This window comes from Nansenia antarctica (genome assembly GCF_963989245.1).
Source record: "Nansenia antarctica genome assembly, chromosome: 4".
NCBI lineage: Eukaryota > Metazoa > Chordata > Actinopteri > Argentiniformes > Microstomatidae > Nansenia > Nansenia antarctica.
The window spans coordinates 7404560-7422076 of NC_137689.1; the positions used below are offsets into that span (position 1 = coordinate 7404560).

Below are 17517 nucleotides of genomic sequence, written 5' to 3' on the forward strand. Positions count from 1 at the left end.
GACGCTGCTGGATCCTGGACGCCAGACCAGACTAGATGATCGTGGAGTGAAGATATTACTAAAGCGTACGCGATGCGACGGGTGATCGACAGGCGCGTAATGCTTAAATAATATCTTCACTCCATGATCATCTAGTCTGGTCTGGTGCCTGCGCCGTCTGTTGTTCTTCCTGCACACAGGTAAAGATATCCAGGATCCAGCAGCGTCGTCGGGCTCGCGCAAACAAACCCGGCGATTTTTTTTACTTGCTCCGGGCAAGCGTTACTGTTGAACCCTGGAAAGGCATGGTTACAGGCTGTGATAATAGACACGGATAGCACCATCATGCACCCAAGCAGAGGGGTCACATGACACTAGTAGCACTGGAATGTTGTTGTTGTTGTTGCTCCAGACCGCTTCGCCTGATACAGTAGAGGTGCCCAGTCGGCTGAGCTGGAGTCCACATTGGCTGCTTGCCAAGACACAAGGAATCCTCCAGGGTCGACCCAGATGACCCCGGGTCACAGGGTCATCACTGTGGTCAGCCCAGATGACCCCGGGTCATAGGGTCATCACTGTGGTCAACCCAGATGACCCCGGGTCATAGAGTCCTCACCGGAGTCAACCCAGATGACACAGGGACATCCCTGTGGTCAGCCCAGGTGGACCAGGGTCATCACGGTGGTGTAGCCGTGCTGCAGGCTGTCCGTGTCCGTGTCGCACAGCGTGTAGTCCTCCTTGACGATGCGGTCGCAGCCGATCTCCCCGTTGCCGAAGAAGCCGAAGAGCGGCGTGTTGGGGAAGACCTTGCGGAAGGTGTCGGCCTCCACGTTGGGCTGGTTGTTGTAGTAGTTGTGGCCGCGACCCACGCAGGCGAACATGAAGCCCAGGGTGTTCCTCTCGGGGAGGTTGGCGGCCTTCAGCCTGCGGACGGTGGCCTCGGCCGCCTTGGCGCTGCTGACGTCCTGCTCCAGGAGCACGGAGGCCCCCTGGACCCTGGCGCCGCTCAGGGCCAGGCCCACCACGCCGTAGGACCCCCGGCCACAGCTGCAGGGCGCACACACACACACAGAGAGAGAGAGGGGGACGCTACCGTCACATGATGTCACATTTCTTATCTCTTGTTTCTCTGAACTCTTCAGGTTGCATCTTAACTGCTCCTCCTGAGACATCTACTACCCCCCAGCACTGTGTCTCCTGAGACATCTACTACCCCCCCAGCACTGTGTCTCCTGAGACATCTACTACCCCCCAGCACTGTGTCTCCTGAGACATCTACTACCCCCCAGCACTGTGTCTCCTGAGACATCTACTACCCCCCAGCACTGTGTCTCCTGAGACATCTACTACCCCCCCAGCACTGTGTCTCCTGAGACATCTACTACCCCCCAGCACTGTGTCTCCTGAGACATCTACTACCCCCCCAGCACTGTGTCTCCTGAGACATCTACTACCCCCCCAGCACTGTGTCTCCTGAGACATCTACTACCCCCCCAGCACTGTGTCTCCTGAGACATCTACTACCCCCCCAGCACTGTGTCTCCTGAGACATCTACTACCCCCCCAGCACTGTGTCTCCTGAGACATCTACTACCCCCCCAGCACTGTGTCTCCTGAGACATCTACTACCCCCCCAGCACTGTGTCTCCTGAGACATCTACTACCCCCCCAGCACTGTGTCTCCTGAGACATCTACTACCCCCCCAGCACTGTGTCTCCTGAGACATCTACTACCCCCCCAGCACTGTGTCTCCTGAGACATCTACTACCCCCCCAGCACTGTGTCTCCTGAGACATCTACTACCCCCCCAGCACTGTGTCTCCTGAGACATCTACTACCCCCCCAGCACTGTGTCTCCTGAGACATCTACTACCCCCCCAGCACTGTGTCTCCTGAGACATCTACTACCCCCCCAGCACTGTGTCTCCTGAGACATCTACTACCCCCCCAGCACTGTGTCTCCTGAGACATCTACTACCCCCCCAGCACTGTGTCTCCTGAGACATCTACTACCCCCCCAGCACTGTGTCTCCTGAGACATCTACTACCCCCCCAGCACTGTGTCTCCTGAGACATCTACTACCCCCCCAGCACTGTGTCTCCTGAGACATCTACTACCCCCCAGCACTGTGTCTCCTGAGACATCTACTACCCCCCAGCACTGTGTCTCCTGAGACATCTACTACCCCCCCAGCACTGTGTCTCCTGAGACATCTACTACCCCCCCAGCACTGTGTCTCCTGAGACATCTACTACCCCCCAGCACTGTGTCTCCTGAGACATCTACTACCCCCCTATACTGTGTCCCCTAAAATGTCTACCTCCCTTGTACTGTTTCTACAGTGTAAGAAAAAAAAAAGATCTTTCTTTCTTCTTCTATCACGACGACTGCCAATGGCCCCTGGCCTGAGCTCGTTTACTCTTCCTGCTACGACTGGTGAATTGATGATTCACTTGCTTAGTCAAATGTATCGATTGTAAGTCGCCTTGGAATAAGGCGTCTGCTAAAATGCCAAAAATGTAAATGTAAATGTAATACTCCTACAGGGTGCACTGTAAACAGTGCTGCCCTCAGCGTCTATGAGCAACTAACATTGTACACAATGCAGACCGGAACCTAAGAGCAGAGCACATACATTTACATTTACATTTTTGGCATTTAGCAGACACCTTATTCCAAAGCGACTTACAATTAATACATTTGACTAAGTAAGTGAATCCTCAATCCACCAGTCGTAGCAGGAAGAGTAATCTAGCTCTTATATAGACGCTGGAGAAACAGAGAAACAGTACAAGGGGGGCAGTAGAAGTCTTAGGGGACACAGTAAAGGGGAAAAGCGGGTGTCTCAGGAGACGCAGTGCTGGGGGGTTGTAGATGTCTCAGGAGGAGCAGTTAAGATGTAACCTGAAGAGACATACAGTGCCCTCCACAATTATTTGCACCCCTGGTAAACACGAGTAAAAGGGGTTATAAAACAAAATCACCTTGTGTGAATTAGTGTGAATTAGCTTAATGTCACACTGGAAAAAAAAGAGAGAAACATCCAACCTTTAATTGAAGTAAAACCTATCATCATCAATTACTTCTAACAAAACTAAAGATGTGCCACAATTATTGGCATTCAATACTTAGTACAACCTCCCTTTGCCAATAACAACAGCTCAGAGTCTTGTTCTCCTGTGACACCTAATAAGGTTGGAGAACACAGAGGAAGGAATCTGAGAGCGTTCCTCTTTACAGAACCTCTCCAGGTCATCCAGGGTCCTATAGGTCCCCTCTGGTGGACTCTCCTCTGCAGCTCAGCCCACAGGTTCTCAGTGGGGTTTGCATGGTATATACAAGAATCTTGAGGTTAATTTCAATACCTTTCTAAGACTTTTTAAAGACCTTGTCAATATTTTTCCAGACCTCACCGCCACTTCGAGCTGTAACCGTTGACACCAGTGACACCTTTAACTTAACAGTTTTAGTTTGCAATAGACTAGACCACTATCATACAACAGAATTTGTTTTTTAATAAAACTAATAAATTCACAAACTTTTACTAAAAGTTTTTAGGACTCAAACTCTTTGGACAGAGTCTAATTCAGAAAAATACCCAAAAAATTCAAGACCTCATAAAATCGTGATAAGACTTTTTAATACTTATTAAGGGTCTTGATTTTCCCAAAATTGATTTATCAACTTTTAATACTTTTCAAGACACCGCGGATACCCTGGTGTGGGTCAGGGGACTGAGACGGCCGTGGCAGAAGCTTGATTTTTGTTTTAGTTTCCTGGCAGAGGCAGCCAGATTCAGATTTAACATTTTAGTTTAATTTCAGTTCCCAGGGCCTTGGGAGGAAAAACAGCCCCAGAACATCACAGAACCTCCGCCATGCTTAACAGTGGGGATCAGGTTGTGTTCAGTGTAGCTATCCTTCTTAATACGCCAAACCCACCTCGAGTGTTTGTTCCAACAACAACAAAAAAAGCTACATTTTTGTTTCATCTGACCATAGAACGCGGTTCCAGTCAAATAACTGTGACAATAACATTCGCCCTAACAACTTCTTCCTGCAGTGATAATAGATAGAGCTCTCAGGTCTTCTGACGCTGGTTTTCTCTGTGTACCACATGTACAAAAGAGGAGATTTGGTGAGGCTGCGTTCTCATTATATCCCAGATTGTGGAATGCACTGCCAGTTTACATTAGGGGATGCAACCTCAGCAAATATGTTCAAGTCAAGACTAAAAACCCATCTTTTTAATATTGGCTTTAAATGACTAAATAATTAAATTATGATGATATAATGATTGGAGCACTTTGAGCTGCAACGTTTGCAGGAAAAGCGCTATACACTAAAACTCACCACTCTAATCGCGTTACCCACCTTTAAACACTCAGATGTTGTTTCGGATCACTGCACCTGCTTTTAAGATAACGTCCCCCTGGTCCCTGCTGTCTTTTACATACTGTGTTGTGATGTATAGATGTTTTTGATACTTGTCGTGTATTGCACTCATTTATATTGTATATATTGGGTTGTGTTTTATATTGTATATACTGTGTTGTGTTTTGTGTACAGACTTGCCTCTGTTTTGCCAATTGGCCAGATCGTCATTGTAAATGAGAATTGGTTCTCAACTGACCTATCTGGTTAAATAAAGGTTAATAATAATAATAATAATACAAATAAAAGTTATTATTATTATTATTATTATTATTATTATTATTATTATTATAGTGAGAGTGTGTGACAGGGTAACTCACCAGTCTCTGGGAGGGGAGAAGACGTTCTCCACGTGGCCTCCAGCGATCAGGGCCTTGCTCTTGGCCAGCGGCTCCAGGACCTGGTTGAGGAAGCGGGCGGCTCCAGACTTGTACGCCTCGTAGCCAAACAGCAGGACCACCCGGAGGTCTGGGTTCCCCACCAGCCCTGAGGGAGGAGGGAGGGACGACAACACCATGAAATACCAAACAGCAGGACCACCCGGAGGTCTGGGTTCCCCACCAGCCCTGAGGGAGGAGGGAGGGACCACAACACCATGAGATACCAAACAGCAGGACCACCCGGAGGTCTGGGTTCCCCACCAGCCCTGAGGGAGGAGGGAGGGACGACAACACCATGACATAGGGATGACGCTTTGGGGGAAGATGAGGGGGTCTGAGGGGGGCAGGGAATGTGTACTTCTTCCAGGGGTCACTGGGACAGGTCACACGTTCAACGCCAAAACTCCCGTGGGGTCCCGTGTAAACGGAATAAAATGGACTGACTTATATGGCGCCTTATTCCAAAGGGCTTTACAATGGCCTCTCATTCACCCATTCACCCATTCACCCGTTCACACACACATTCACACACCAATGGCAGCAAGCTACCATGCGAGGCGCCGGCCCGCGCCTTGGTAGCAAATTTGGGGTTCAGTGTCTTGCCCAAGGACACCTCGACATGGCCAGCCGAGGGTTTGAACTGCCGATCTGCCGACCTTGCGATCATGAGACGCCGGCTCTACCTCCTGCGCCACAGCCGCCCCCCCCCATGCCGATATGACGACTAGGGCTAGCCAAAGAGGTGTACTTAGCATACTGTAGAAATACTGCGGTAGATAATGCTATTTATACTATTTTTTATCAGACAAACGTGAGATTTAACAATTGTCATGAATGCTGCTGCCAGCTGGCGAAGTGGATTACTGTGGTGGGACAGACAGTAACACACAGATGTGTGTGTGTGTGTGTGTGTGTGTGTGTGTATGTGTGTGTGTTGAACTCCAATAGGAAACACAGACCTGCTTCCTCCAGGGCGGCCTGGGAGATGGTCTGCTTGCAGAAGTGGAAGGGGCGGATGGTGACCCCGTCCATGTGGGGGAACAGCACGGCGTAGCCCGCCTCCCCCTCCTGGTGCTCTACTGGGGCGCCAGAGTGGCGGCCGCTGGGGGTCACTGGAGGAGAAGAGAGGAGAACATCTCAAACATCTCAAAACATCATCAACACACGTGGTCCTCTGTGGCTCGGTTAGTAGAGGATAAGGACGTACGTGGGGGAAGGAGACATTTGAGAAGGTGTTGGGGAAGGGAGCACATTTATAACTGTGGGGGAGGATGGAGGGTTGGTGTATGATTTTGAATGAATTGTTTGGTTTTGTTGGTTTGAATTGTTGTGTTTTTAAATTTCTGTTGATTTGAATTGTTGAATTGTTGTTCTTTTATTTTATTGTTTTTTCTGAGTTGATAAGGGGGCTGATGCCTTCCTATGTGTTGTTATGTGTAAATCATATTTTTAAGTTGGTAGAGCGTGGCGCTAACAACGCTTAGGTTGTGGGTTCGATTCCTGCTAGGACTGTATATATACACCGAAACATATGCATTCATTGCAATGTAAGCCGCTTTGGATCAAATTTACCGTCAGCTAAAATGGCATATATATTATTAGAATCATCGACAAATGCTTGCGTGCAATTAGTATAGACAACTGATATCAAAGACGGAGACTGGTATGAGTTCCAGTATAGAGAGAAGAGAAGGAGTTGACCCCGTTTTGAACTTGATGTGTCATAAGTCAGACAGTCAGCGTGAGTCAGTGTGTGTCATAAACACACTTCACAGCAGCCCTGATGGGTTGATGCTGTATAATGAAATGAGGAATAAGGATCCTTCAGCCTCCCTTCACCCCTGAAACACCAGCCTATCTGTCAGGCTAACAGCCCAGCCTATCTGTCAGGCTAACAGCCCCCTGCCTCCCGGCAGCAGAGCACGCTAACAGGGGAAGGGGGAGGATTAATTTCGAGGAGGGGTGGCTGTTAGGCGATTCCTCTCTGATATGATAAGTGACCTGGTTAACATTAAATACTCTGCTAAACGACACTGCATCACTCAGCAGCAACACATTTCACAACAACTTCAATGTCATGAACTGACAACAGCCTCTGAATTACAGCACAGAAGCGCTCTCTCTCTCTGATTTACGGTATGTTTAGGTCCATGTAGTGAAATATTAATGTTCTGAGCTACACAGGTTTTGCCGTTCCCAAAGGGTAAACTAAAGACAGATAAAATGGCAACGTCTAGCATATTTTGGGAGTGCACCTTTAGGTGTGCAGGGAGTTATGGGGCAAGCAGGAAGTAGGAAATAGGAAGTGGTAGAATCATGGTAACAGGGAACACACAGTAAATAAAGATTGTTTATAAAGTTCAATACTAAGTCCAGGGGGGTATTCCATCAATGTTGCTAAAGGAAAATCCAGGCTTATTTTTGTTGATAATCTTGTGAGATTGATCAAAATAAGCCTGGATTTTTTTGGATAAGTCTCATGAGGTTGTGTTCAACCCAGATACAAACATCTAAATTTCTCTACGTTTATTGTTATTAGTGCAAATTAAGAGAAGATTCCTCATCAAATTAAGAAGCTGGGTTGGAGAGAATTGGCCGCATTGGAGTCAGTAGTTGTGGTTCCTTCTAAAATGTACATATTAAAAACAGGGTTCCCACACCCTCTGAAACATCAAATTCAAGCACCTTTCAAGACTCAATTGCCTCAAATTCAAGGACCCAACATGGCATAGTTTGAGACAGAACTAGTTGACGAGCTAAGTAAAAAATGTTTGAATATATATATATTGTAGAGATCTTTTTTTTAGAGAGAGAGAGAGAGAGAGACAGAGAGAGAGAGAGAGAGAGAGGGGGGAATTCAAGCACTTTCAATGACCCATGTCTTGTTTCAAAAACTTTTAAGACCTTGATTTCTTTTTCGCAAATTCACAAACATTCAAGAATTTCAAGGACCCGTGGGAACCCTGTAAAAAGGTTATGGTGGTCAATTTGTTTTTCACAGACGTTGTGGTACAACCGGCGGTTTCTACATCTACCAGGCCAGCCCTGACGACCACAGCCCAGGTTAAAGGTCACACTGCGTGACGGTGTTCTGGCGATTAGGGGTGGGAACATTAAACATATAAACACTTACAAACGATCCCGGGTGTGGCGATGCCCATGATGTCACATCCTGTCGGGAACAGCCGGGTCAGATCCTCCACGGAGTCTGCCCTGTGACGGCTCTTCCGTGCTGTGTGGGGATTAAGGCGAGAAAACACACACAAAAAACACCATGAGCCTAGATATATATACTACTAGGTCGTCCTCGGACAAGCCCTCCATTGGCGCTTCCAGTCATCCCCATCTTCCATACATCTGGCTAGCTCGACATTATAATATAATAATAATAATAATACAACAGCATCTGAAATCCATTTCTACCTCTGATCAAACTAAGCAGGGCTTTGATGCATTATGGAGAACAACCGAACAAGAATGAAGTGGGTGGCTAAGTGGCTACGTAGCTCAGCCGGTAGAGCCGGTGTCTAACAATCGCAAAAGTCGGAATCTCGCAGCGGTTCGAAACTGGCGGCTGGCCACATGTCAAAGTGCCCCTGAGCAAGGCGCTAAACCCCTGATTGCTCCAGAGTCACCATCTATGGCCTACTAGAGCATAAAATACAGAATTCCAACAATTGACTGACAAGTTGATCGCATGGCAATAAAATTATTATTATTATATTATATAAGCCAAGAGGTCACTGCACTTCTTACAAGACGTCAAACATAATTTGTTCATGGAGCACACACATGGAATCTTTCATTCCCCCAATTCAGTAGAGCGCATAACAGTAACAGCCCATAACAGTGACAGCACATAACAGAGACAGCACATAACAGACACAGCACATAACAGTGACAGCACATAACAGACACAGCACATAACAGTAACAGCACATAACAGTGACAGCACATAACAGAGACAGCACATAACAGAGACAGCACATAACAGTAACATCACATAACAGTGACAGCACATAACAGAGACAGCACATAACAGTGACAGCACATAACAGTAACAGCACATAACAGTGACAGCACATAACAGTGACAGCACATAACAGTGACAGCACATAACAGTGACAGCACATAACAGAGACAGCACATAACAGTGACAGCACATAACAGTAACAGCACATAACAGAGACAGCACATAACAGAGACAGCACATAACAGAGACAGCACATAACAGTGACAGCACATAACAGTGACAGCACATAACAGTGACAGCACATAACAGTGACAGCACATAACAGTGACAGCACATAACAGTGACAGCACATAACAGAGACAGCACATAACAGTGACAGCACATAACAGTGACAGCACATAACAGTGACAGCACATAACATTTAACAGCACATAACAGTGACAGCACATAACAGTAACATCACATAACAGACACAGCACATAACAGAGACAGCACAACATAACAGTGACAGCACATAACAGACACAGCACATAACAGACACAGCACATAACAGACACAGCACATAACAGTGACAGCACATAACAGAGACAGCACATAACAGTAACAGCACATAACAGTGACAGCACATAACAGAGACAGCACATAACAGAGACAGCACATAACAGAGACAGCACATAACAGAGACAGCACATAACAGAGACAGCACATAACAGTAACAGCACATAACAGAGACAGCACATAACAGAGACAGCACAACAGTGACAGCACTAGGGCTGCAACTAACGATTATTTGGGTAGTCGACTAATCTGTCGATTATTTTTCCGGTTAGTCGTGTGGATTTGAACAATTAAGATAACCGTCGCATTATCTTAGTTTAATATAATTTCATGTTTCATGTTAATGTTACCTTTTTTTATAACAAGCTTAACAACAAAAAACGCTTTGGTGCTGTGTCTATGCTTAACACACCACTGTGTCTATCTAAAGTTAGGCTGATATGTGCACGATAGACGCGAATTAGGCACTGCCCAACCCAGCAGTTAATGTCATATCATCGATGGATGTGCCAGTGAGCGGGAGACAAGAGCGTGTAGTCATTGCCACACTGATAGCGATTAGCGATAGCTAAGGAAAGTAAACAACACCTACACAAACCGGAAGAAGCACAGCACGGGCATTGAAAACACACTGCCAACTAGCGTTGTGGCAGTGTAATTGCAGGGTGACACAAGACCGACCGACGCAGAAGTAGAAATTGAAACAGCCCTCTGCGTCGCTGCGCGTAAATGGCGACGCAGAAGCATAAATCCGGCTTAACTAGCTATCTAGTAGGCTACGCTTGGCGCTGTTTATCTTACAGACAGCTCGCTGGTGGACTCAACATAATTGAAATAGCATTCACTTATTTCACTTACTTAAGATGCTCGTGCATCGCGGTGGTGCTGCTGTGGAATGCTAGTTTTGTTTTACATATATTACATTTCACGGACGAGTGTGGTTTGTCGTCCGTAAAATATTCCCAGACTTTGCTGAGTCTAGGTCTCGCTTTTCTCCGCTCATCTTCATGTTCTCGCCCCGCCATGCCATGGTTCATACTCTCTCTCCTTCTTTGCCGTATGCTGTTAGACTAGGCTACTAGAGTTGTAGACGTGACACTGCCCCCAGCAGTTCCTGTAGTGCATTGCAATTACAAATGAACAGCGCGGCTCTGTATTATCGGCTCGTGTGTTTTTAATACGATGCGTCGACACTAAAATTCCACGTCGACGAGTTTTTATGATCGACGTCGTCGATTATGTCGACTAATCGTTGCAGCCCTAGACAGCACATAACAGTAACAGCACATAACAGTAACAGCATACTCTACCTTTCTTCTGCCGGTAGCAGCAGTCTTGTTGTCCGTTGTAGGTCTCACAGTCCACTACAACCAGGACTGTTTTAGGCAGCAGGTATACATGCTGTTGACATAGAACAAGAGATACAGTGAGTATTGTCCAAATGTACAGCATTCACACCAAATGTACACCAAATGTATGCTGTGAGCCTAGTGCAATTCTTGTTCATCTCTCTTCATGGTGGGTAGCCTCAACTGTCAATAATTTTGCTTCACCACTATGAACGTAGCTGAGTGCTCTCTGAGGAAGTCAACCAAGCATCTACTGACTACCTCAGCCCGGCTACTAGCTGATAATACCTCCAGGTTATCGCAGAGAACACGACCCTCCCAGTTAAAGCCCAGACTAGTCAACCTTACCTCCACCTCTTCAGCCAGGTTATTACAGAGAACATGACCCTCCCAGTTAAAAGCCTAGAGTCAACCTTCCTTACCTCCACCTCTTCAGCCAGGTTATCACAGAGAACACGACCCTCCCAGTTAAAGCCCAGAGTCAACCTTACGTCCACCTCTTCAGCCAGGTTATCACAGAGAACATGACCCTCACAGTAACCTTACCTCCACCTCTTCAGCCAGGTTATCACAGAGCACATGACTCTCACAGTTAAAGCCCAGACTAGTCAACCTTACGTCCACCTCTTCAGCCAGGTTATCACAGAGAACATGACCCTCACAGTAACCTTACCTCCACCTCTTCAGCCAGGGTGTTACAGAGAACATGACCCTCACACGGCCCGGGCGGCCCGGACGGCACGGAGGCAGACACCCAGGTCAGCTTCTGCTGGGTCCTCAGGACCCTCCGTGCACAGTTCCTCCAGAGTCTACAAACACTATAAACACCAGCAGACAGAGACACGGCGTGAGCTTAGAATGAGAAGGTTCTATCTCCGTTTAGAATGATAAGGTTCTTCTATCTCCGTTTAGAATGATACGGTTCTATCTCCGTTTAGAATGATAAGGTTCTATCTCCGTTTAGAATGATAAGGTTCTATCTCCGTTTAGAATGATAAGGTTCTTCTATCTCCGTTTAGAATGATACGGTTCTATCTCCATTTGGAATGAGAAGGTTCTATCTCCGTTTGGAATGATAAGGTTCTATCTCCGTTTGGAATGATAAGGTTCTATCTCCGTTTAGAATGAGAAGGTTCTATCTCCGTTTAGAATGATAAGGTTCTATCTCCGTTTGGAATGATAAGGTTCTATCTCCGTTTAGAATGATAAGGTTCTATCTCCGTTTAGAATGATAAGGTTCTATCTCCGTTTAGAATGATAAGGTTCTATCTCCGTTTAGAATGATAAGGTTCTATCTCAGTTTAGAATGATAAGGTTCTATCTCCGTTTAGAATGATAAGGTTATATCTCCGTTTAGGGCAGTTCAGAGATATTGAGCGTCAAAGTGTTTACATTCCATTATGTTTCGTGAGATGGAACCTTTGTATTTGATGAATTACTAACTCAAAAATGTCAACATTTTTTAAATAACACCACACAGGCATTAATAAACACCTAATGGATCAGATTATGTAAAAAAAACTCTGTCAAATTTTGACAGAAATGGAGATAGAACCGTATAATTCTAACGTCACGACGGGTTAGCAAGTTGCATGCTAGCCCTGCCTGCTCCAGTTGCTATATTCTCCATCTCTAGTCATATGAACAATGTGAATATATATAATATTCGACATGAACAGATTGGTATGAATCCATAGCTTCATAAACAACGTAAGTTGACAACCAGGCTAGTGACCGTTAGCTAGGTGTCTCCTCACAGACGTTTACCTCCTAACAGACGTTTACCTGGCCAGTCTGAGGAGGGATTTGGTCGGGACGAAGGTCAGGATTCTCTCCACCACCTCCGCCACATTGCTGAGGATGTATTCCGCCTCGCTCTCACATAAATGTGGGTTTTCATCTGAGAGATGATGATTTTCATCCATGTTTCCCTGCTCAAGATGTCTGTGCCTGCCAGCTCGCTGAGGGGGCTTTCACCTTCTACGTAAGTGACGTTAAAAGAGGAGGTTCTACGCAATTTCACGTAAACGTCGGAAGCGTAGGACTATCGGCCAGAAAGGACGGGACGGGTGCTGCCACCTAGTGGTGGGTAGCCATGCCCGCCAACATTACAACATATTAATTAAGTGTTGGTTGTATAAAGTATTTCTGTCATTGTCATATTCAGTTATACATTGCAAACATTGATTTTCCCTCCTTAAATAACTAACATAATGTAATAAATAGAAGTATGCTTTTTCTCTCTGTTCACTGAAAAATAAAAAGAATGTTGGCAATATTTCTTTATTGATTAATTAAATATGTAAATGGGGTACAGTGTTTCCCCTAGGTTTGCTGCCTTGGGGGTGGGGGGGCATTAGAAATGGCTTCTTCTCCATAAATATATATATAACACAAGTATAAAATTAACAGTTTAAGTGGTATATATGGATATCTAATTAATTGATGGTCGCATCCATCCCTGAGGTCAAACCAGCAGAGAAGAAGAACACAGAACAACAGCTAAGCCCAGACAGAGAATATAATAACAGAGGCTCTATTTTCTGAAATGACTCACTCAGACTGAAATTGTTTTTCAGGTTCTCTCATTTCAGACCACTCAGATGATTATTCAACACGTTTAATTTTGACATTTGGCATCAGAGTATGAGCAATGGTTATTAAAAAACATATTGTCGAGAAAACAGATAGTAGTGGTGTCCTTAGTGCTCCAGTGAATCATGAAATGCCTGCTGCTCAAATGCCTTTATGCTCTGCAAGACAGAAACAGAAAACATGTCAGAACCAGGGTATTGTCAAATCAAGAGAGGCAAGTTACTGTCCTATGTTGTATTAGCCATTGTTTAAGTTATGTTGTATTATTCCATTGTTTAAGTTGTTGGAGTGTGGCTTTAACTGCAAAGATCACCTTAGCATCAGGAAGGCAGGGCCCAAAGGCCTCTAGCAGTAGATTCTCTCTCCTCACGGCCTTCTCAAAGTCTGCATAGGAGAGCCTGCTGTCATGGTCATGGTCCTGAGGGGGGAAAACAACGTATTAAATACACATTTTGTAATTCATATGTTCATTTATTTCATCTGAAGCATGAATGTTACTACTACATTCTTGTCTGAGGTGAGCAAGCATTTAAACACGGTGTACAGGGAGAAAATATAATATGATCTTATCACCATCATAAATAGTGCGGCTGTGGCGCAGGAGGTAGAGCCGCCGACTAATGATCGCAAGGTTGGCAGATCGGCGGTTCGAGCCCCGGCTGGCCACATGTCGAAGTGTCCTTGGGCAAGACACTGAACCCCAAATTGCTCCCAGAGAGCGGGCCGGCGCCTTGCATGGTAGCTTGCCGCCATTGGTGTGTGAATGTGTGTGTGAATGGGTGAATGAGAAGCTGTTGTAAAGCGCTTTGGATAAAGGCGCTTTATAAGTCAGTCCATTTACCATCATCTTCAGTGCGATCTCCACCAGGTCTTTGACGCCCTCGTCAGGGTCCTCTGCTGTGGGCTCCCGGGGTACGCAGTCCTTCAGCATGTGGAAGATCTCCTCTCGAGAGATGTATCCATCCCCATTCAGGTCATACACATCAAAACAATCTGAGTGTATCAAAAGAGTGAACGTTTCAGTGCATGAATAATAATAATAATAATCATAATAATACATTAGACTTATATAGCGCTTTTCTAGACACTCAAAGACACTTTACAAACTGAAAAGATCGAGTAGTAATAATAAAAAGAAACAGAAAAGAAAGAAAAGAAAGAAAGTATAGGGGCCTAATTAAGGTAGTGCTGGGGACACATGGGAAGGCGAGGGGGAGAGGGTTAACTGGTGAAGGCAATGAATGAATGAATGAATGGTCTTTATTGTCATTGCTATAGTACAGGTACCAAACAACGACATTTAGGAGGGGTGGCTCCCCTGGTGCTAGGAAAGAAAAAAGAAACTAAAAAAACAAGAAGGGAAGGAGCTGGTTTACATAAATAAAGGCTATGTACACTATCCACTATACTATACTGTACAGATAGACGACTAGGGTTGTCATATTGCACATAGTGTTATTGCACATTCATTTAAAGTGTCGCCGTTTGCAGGCTTGAAATGTACATATTTGTGCCTCAGCACTACACCTGATTTTTTCAGTCCAGCAGCTGCCATCAATCCGTCCAGACTGTCCAGGGCCCAGAACCTAGGTCTTTGCTGTGTTCAGGGCCTGGATGGCCCTGGGGTAGAAGCTGTGCTTCAGTCTGTTTGTCCTTGCGGCCATGGGCAAGCTTGAAGAGGTGGGTTATGAGGGCCTGTTTAAATGTTGGGAGGGTGTTGGCCTGTCTGGTGTGGTTGGGGAGGGAGAGAACAGAACAGAAACCATCTCATGCACTCAATTAACCTCTTACACTTTATTTTTTCATCCAACGTCCCACGGAGAAACACCGACAGTCCTTCTACCCACTCCTTCACACTGACGTAGCTGTCGTTGTCTTTGTCGAATGCGTGGAAGACTAGCAACACAAGAGATTTATTATACACCACAACATAAACCTTGTAACCTTATACGCGATAGGCCTATATAGCCTAACTAATTGTGATATATAAGCACAGGCATAACTTACCTCTGTCCATCATCATATCATCTGTCATTCCGAAGGTGTTGTGCAGGATGTTCCTGAACCTGCCTCTGTCCAGGCCGGTCCCTGACCTCTTGTCACTCTGATCCCCCAACAGGCCGTTGAACAATCGGATCAGGCTTTCCGCGTCTGTTTCGTTGACTGCAGCCAAAAGGTTTACTGTACTCGCATTTGCATAATGTGATGGGTAATAGTAATAATAATAATAATAATAATAACTTTTATTTGTATAGCACTTTTTCCTGCAAACGTTGCAGCTCAAAGTGCTTTAGTCATTATATAATCATCATTTAATTATGTAGTCATTTAAAGGCAATATTAAAAAGATGAGTTTTTAGTCTTGACTTAAACATAATATGTTCAAGTCAAGACTAAAAACCCATCTTTTTAATATTAACCCTAACCCAAATAGTATTTGCTGAGCTTGCATCCCTAATGTAAACTGGCAGTGCATTCCACAATCTGGGTGCATAAAATGAGAATGCAGCCTCACCAAATGTGGTACACAGAGAAAACCAGCGTCAGAAGACCTGAGAGCTCTATTGGGCTGATATGCCAGCAAAAGGTCTTTCACATATTCTGGTGCTGTGCCAGTGAGAGCTTTAGAAACAAGCAGAATTAATTGAACAGGAAGCCAGAGTCTCTAAAATAGGAGTTATATGATCTCTTCTGATTGAAGATATCTGTGGTAGATCAAGTCAAACTTATTTCTGACATGATGGGCAAACCCAGCCATGCTAGGTAGCTAGTCGATAAACATGCGACAACATCTCCTCTCCCTGACATGATCACAGCTCAATACTTACAGTGCTTGACTTGTCTAGACAGAGTTTGAGCGAGATTCTGAATCAGTTTTCTATTCATTGCAGACATTTCAGACATTGTAGATTGGAGGTTGTATTGCTGGCTAATGAGCTAGCAGCGATGTTTAAACAGAAACACCGGCAGCAAGATGTTGTTGTTACACGGTTACCATGGTAACCCCGGTCCACGTGGTGGTGGAGGGAGTGTGGGGTGAAGGGTGTCCGTGTGAAAATATACTAATATATATAATATACTAATATACTCCGGTGATTTCATTTTAATTATTGAGTTGAACAGCGCCAATGGCTGCATACTGTTTCATTTGATAAATGATGATGTAGTAATATCACAACTAGTTAGTATCTGGCCCAGAATATCATCCTATTTCAACTAAAATATAACAATATAAAATATATTTTTTTAAATATATTTGTCGGGAGAAAATACCCAAATGTGAAACCCCAGCAACAAAGTGGTTTTGCTAAAAACGGGCCGATTGCGTCACAGTGATGAGTGTGACGTCACGGGGCGAAAACGACATAAATAGCGGAGGTTCTCCGTTGTCCAGTCACTCCCCTTACCACCATCATGCCCCGCAGACCAGCTCGCAGAACCTCCCGCCCCGTCCGTCGCCGCCGGCGCCCCAGGGTTAGCCGGAGGAGGAGGAGGGGAGGCCGGAGGAGGCGGTAGGACCGAGCCGGTAGCCTGGGCTCGGCAGGCGGTGTTACTTAAATCATTCATCCCTTATGGAGGGGAGAGTGGACCGAGGGGGTAAGGGTGCCTTCATCACCCTCCCTCCACTCCCCCCACTCCCCCCTCCCTAAGGGGAATGATTTTCTCTCATTTTGCGTGTCTGTCTGTACGTACAGAGCCACACAATAAAACCCGCTATCAATTGGAGATCACCTGCTCTTGTCTTCACTGGTAACATAAACAGTTATGGAAGTAAGTAGGAATTAGAAGGGTAAAATAGAACTGATAAAATATGAATAAAACATTAATAGAGAATGTAATAAATTAATAGATAAAAAATAATATAATAATACAGTATGACATCACAAAGACATGTGACAGGTCTCTTGAGCTGAGGGGCATGATTTGTCCAAAACAAACCCAACCATTATTGCAAAACAGCCCCTCACCTGAAATATGTTGTACAATTTAATTTGATCTATAATTGCATGTTATGAAATGTATTCATATAAATAATAAGGTGATCAGTAGGACACATTACGAACCCTCTATGGCACCTTGTTGCCTCTAGGCAACTTACCCATTCTTGGCCTTTTACATCCCCAGTTATGATGCAATACTTAGAAGGCAGGGCCATAAGGAACCAAAAGCAGTGTTTGCTATGAGCTGTCGATACTGTAGCTGGCCTGCTTGGCAAGAAGGTGGCGTAGCACAGGCCAACACAATGTG

At 45.3% G+C, this 17517-nt stretch overlaps 2 protein-coding genes across 2 annotated transcripts; both read right to left on the bottom strand.

The window, feature by feature from the left end:
* Positions 1 to 508: 508 nt before the first annotated feature.
* fbxo22 (F-box protein 22) lies at positions 509 to 12599 on the bottom strand (the record flags this gene model as incomplete). Its single annotated transcript, XM_080528099.1, has 7 exons — positions 509 to 1026; positions 4735 to 4900; positions 5754 to 5906; positions 7928 to 8026; positions 10636 to 10726; positions 11348 to 11492; positions 12460 to 12599. 7 exons carry the CDS (start codon positions 12597 to 12599, stop codon positions 633 to 635), a joined length of 1188 nt encoding a protein of 395 aa, XP_080384225.1. The 3' UTR covers positions 509 to 632.
* A 777-nt stretch (positions 12600 to 13376) lies between these two features.
* clxn (calaxin) lies at positions 13377 to 16173 on the bottom strand (the record flags this gene model as incomplete). The annotated part of the gene is made up of 6 exons (XM_080528808.1): positions 13377 to 13427; positions 13583 to 13687; positions 14111 to 14262; positions 15061 to 15165; positions 15277 to 15432; positions 16098 to 16173. The coding sequence occupies 6 exons, from the start codon at positions 16171 to 16173 to the stop codon at positions 13377 to 13379; spliced, it is 645 nt and encodes a 214-aa protein (XP_080384934.1).
* Between the last annotated feature and the right edge of the window lie 1344 nt (positions 16174 to 17517).